At 56.7% G+C, this 3,443-nt stretch overlaps 1 protein-coding gene across 2 annotated transcripts in view; it reads right to left on the bottom strand.

Annotated features, from left to right (window-relative positions):
• The window catches only part of KIAA1522 (KIAA1522 ortholog), a 33,891-nt gene that overhangs the window by 18,434 nt on the left and 12,014 nt on the right, over positions 1-3,443 (bottom strand). The window contains exon 1 of one of the 2 annotated variants that reach the window (XM_017527957.2): positions 2,305-2,505. The exons of the other annotated variant lie outside the window; for it this stretch is intronic. Coding sequence (XP_017383446.1) covers positions 2,305-2,395 — 91 coding nt within the window. The 5' untranslated portion in view covers positions 2,396-2,505. Of the gene's footprint in view, positions 1-2,304; positions 2,506-3,443 lie in introns of those variants that run through there. 2 annotated transcript variants of the gene reach the window in all.

The following is a 3,443-nucleotide window of genomic DNA, read 5'->3' as shown; positions in this document are numbered from 1 at the left end:
ATGTTTTATTTTTTGTAGAAATGGGGGGGTCTTGCCATGTTGCCCCAAGCTGCTCTTGAACTCCTGGGCTCAAGTGATCCTCCCACCTCAGCCTCCCAAAATGCTGTGATTACAGCTGTGAGCCACCTTGCCTGACCTCAGCTCCATGCCTTTGCTAGAGACCATACCCCACAGCTGAAAGGAATCCCCAGTTCTCTTATTTAATCAACAATTTAGGACTAATTTCAATCCTGTGGTTACTTCGAAGACCAAATTAGGACCATCTCCTCAATTTTCTAAAGCTGACCCCAACCCAGAAGGCTTTTGACATATAGTCTAGAATATTCCTAGCCCCCACACTTAATTTCTGTGTCGTCTTGCCATTACTTTCTAATTTTTTTCAGAACACCTTAAAGCCTGAGTTGACTCATGAATTGCAGCAGGAGCTGGAAGCTCACAAGCGTTGCTGGAAGCCCCAGACCACTTTCTCAAGGGCCAGTAGGCAAGAGACTATAAACACAGCCTTCTTATCTTCTCTCTCCGCCATCACATATGGTCACAAGTCTGGGCCCACAGTTCCTAGGAAACCACCAGATCCGAGATGCCATCAGAGGACAGATGAAGAGCCCCAGCACTGCCCCCTTAGTGCAGATTCTAAGAGAGACAGGTAGGCACAGACAGGACTTTCAGGACTGCTGGGGCAGGGAGAGTGCTGGAAGGTCCTGGAGATTCTCATTAATACTTACCTTCTGAGAAATCCTCAAAGAGCCTAACTGAACTTAGGTAACCCTTTTCATACTGTCATTTTGATTGTATTACTACCTCAAACCACCAGAGGCAAATGACCTTGGACAAGTCCCTCTTTCGGGGACCTCAGTCTCCTCATCCATGAGATGGCTAGCCAGATGGTAAGGGTCCCAAGAAGTCACCTAAGGCTCCAGATTTCACAGACAGGCCCCCTGTAGGAGCCAGGGTGGTCCAGAGAAGCAAAGGAATCTGCTCAAGGTCACCAGAGCTTATTCCATAGGTTCATTGAGAAGAGAGGTCCCCCACTTCCCAGCCCAGGCTCTTTCCACCACCCACTCCATGGGGCGATGAGATCATCAAGCTCCGGTTCGGAATCTCTAGGAATGTGGGCCATCCTGGGAATACACCCGTGGATTCTCCCACCACAGCAGGGCCCCCTTCACCCCACCTCCTCTGGGATTTCCTCACTCCCCCAGACCAACAGGTACCCCGAGGGTGCCTGCTTATGTTGAAGACCCTCTATCTTGGGGAGGGGGAATGAATCCATCACCCTGCCCTTCCCCCATCTCTGGATTCACCAGTAAGAAAACGAGGCACTCTCGGTGGCCCCTCCTCCAGCACCCCTCGGGGATACCCTGAACAGCCGCACTTGCTGAGGGAAACAGGAATCCCATCTCCCCACCCTGGGGTTGGAGGCCTTCCCCATTCCCTCCCCTCCCCCTTGGAGCCTGGAATGTGACCCGCGGAGGGATCCCGCAGCAGCCGGCAAGGGCTGCGTTCCAGCTCGGTGGCTGCATTGAAAGGGGAGAGATGCGGCGGCGACCTCGGGGACCGCGGGGGACGGAAGGGAGAGCGGAGAGAAGCCTCGGTGGCGCGGGTGGGGGTAGGGAGGGAGCCAAGAAAACCAGTCCGACTCCCGATCGCGCCAGATGGAGGCGGTCCCGAGCCTCCAGCTTCTCCCTTCCACCTTTGTCTCCCCTCCCTCCTACAAACTTTCAGCCTTCAGCCTGTTGGGGGCTAAGATCTGGGGAATAAGCGTGTGTGTGTCGGAGTGCCTTAGGGTCTGCTGTGAGCCTGAGTGGGAGTCCGGTTGGCTGTGCAGTTACGAACCTGTGTGTACATCTGTGTGCCTAAGACGCTGGGCAACTGTACCCACATGACCGATGTGTGTGAACGACTGTGTGCCTGTGTCTGGATTTGTGCGTGGGTGTAGTCCGTGTGGCTGTGTAAACTGCATGCATAGGTATACATGTACCTGTGTCTCAGGCTCTGTGCGTCCTACTGCGATGGTGCGAGGGTGTGGGTGTGATGGTGTATATGCTCCTGTGTCTGCGTGTCCGTACATCTGAGTGGGTGTCGTGCGTGTGACCGTGTAAACTGCGAACATGTACGTGTGCTCATCCGTGGGTATTACCGTGTACGTGTGTCTCCGTGTGCCTGTGAGGGGTGGGGTCTGCGCGGGGATTCCCGACCCCCCACACTCACACCCTCCAGGCCCCGGGAGGGGGCAGCAGCGGTGGCGACGGCCGCAGCAGGGACCCTCCTCCCTGCCTGCCCCGCCCCCACCCCGGCCCCTACCTGCGGGCCGCTTCGCCGACCGCCCGAACCGCCAGAAGCTGCGGACCCGGGGACCGCTGGGGGCCTTCCTCTTGTGGTGTGAGTTGCCCATGGCGGGCGCGGGAACTGGCGTGGGAACCCAAGCGCGGCCCAGCCAGCCCGGCCGCCGGGCCCGCAGCCCCGGGAGGGAGGCAGCGAGACTCGCGGGCGGGCACCGCGGGCGCCCCCAGCCCCAGCTCGACCACGCCCCCGAGCTCTGCGGCCAATGGCCAGGCCGGGGGTGGGGCCGCATGAGGGGCGGGGCCTGGCGCGCATCCCGTCGGCTCCGCCCCTCCCGGGACCTGGGAGACCTGCTGAGCCGCCCAGCCTAGAACGCTCAGGGGAAGGCCGGGCCGGTCCAGCCGGGGCAGGAGGGTCGCCCGCTCTCTCAGCCCAGAGGCTACCTACCGCTCTGAGGAGTGCAAGGGAGCTGGGAGAAGACGAGTCTGAAGCCCTGCTGCCGCTAGAGCCCACCAGTCACCTCCCCATGAGTGTCACGTGCGTGTGTGTACAAATGTATCGAACTGACTGTATTTCTGTAGTTATGATGTTCAAAATAATAGTAGCACCCTTTTGCTTAGTGTTTACTATGTGCCAGGGTCTGTGCTAACTGCTTTCATGCATTACTTCATTTTATCCACAATACAATTGTGTAAGGTAGGTACTTTTTTTTTTTTTTTTTTTTTTTTTTTGAGACAGAGTCCTATTCTTGCCATCCAGGCTGGAATTCAGTGGCTCAATCCTGGCTAGCTGCAACCTCTACTTCTTGGGTTCAAGGGATTCTCCTAACTCAGCCTCTGAGTAGCTGGGATTACAGGCGCCCACCACCGTGCCTGGCTAGTTTTTCTATTTTTAGTAGAGAGGGGGTTTCACCATGTTGGCCAAGGTGGTCTCAAACTTCTGACCACAGGTGATCCGCCCTCCTCAGCCTCTCAAAGTGCTGGGATTACAGGAGTGAGCCATTCACTTTTTTTGAGAAAGGGTCTCACTCTGTCACCCAGACTGGGGTGCAGTGGTATGATCGGCTCACCACAGCCTTGACCTCCCAGGCTCATGTGATCCCCTTACTTCAGCCTCCCAAGTTGCTGGGACCACAGGCACACGTGCCACCATGTCCAACT

The sequence above is a fragment of the Cebus imitator genome, unplaced genomic scaffold (genome assembly GCF_001604975.1).
Source record: "Cebus imitator isolate Cc_AM_T3 unplaced genomic scaffold, Cebus_imitator-1.0 Scaffold51, whole genome shotgun sequence".
Lineage (NCBI taxonomy): Eukaryota > Metazoa > Chordata > Mammalia > Primates > Cebidae > Cebus > Cebus imitator.
The sequence above is the reverse complement of the archived record's forward strand: the minus strand, read 5'-3'. Positions and strand labels throughout refer to the sequence as shown.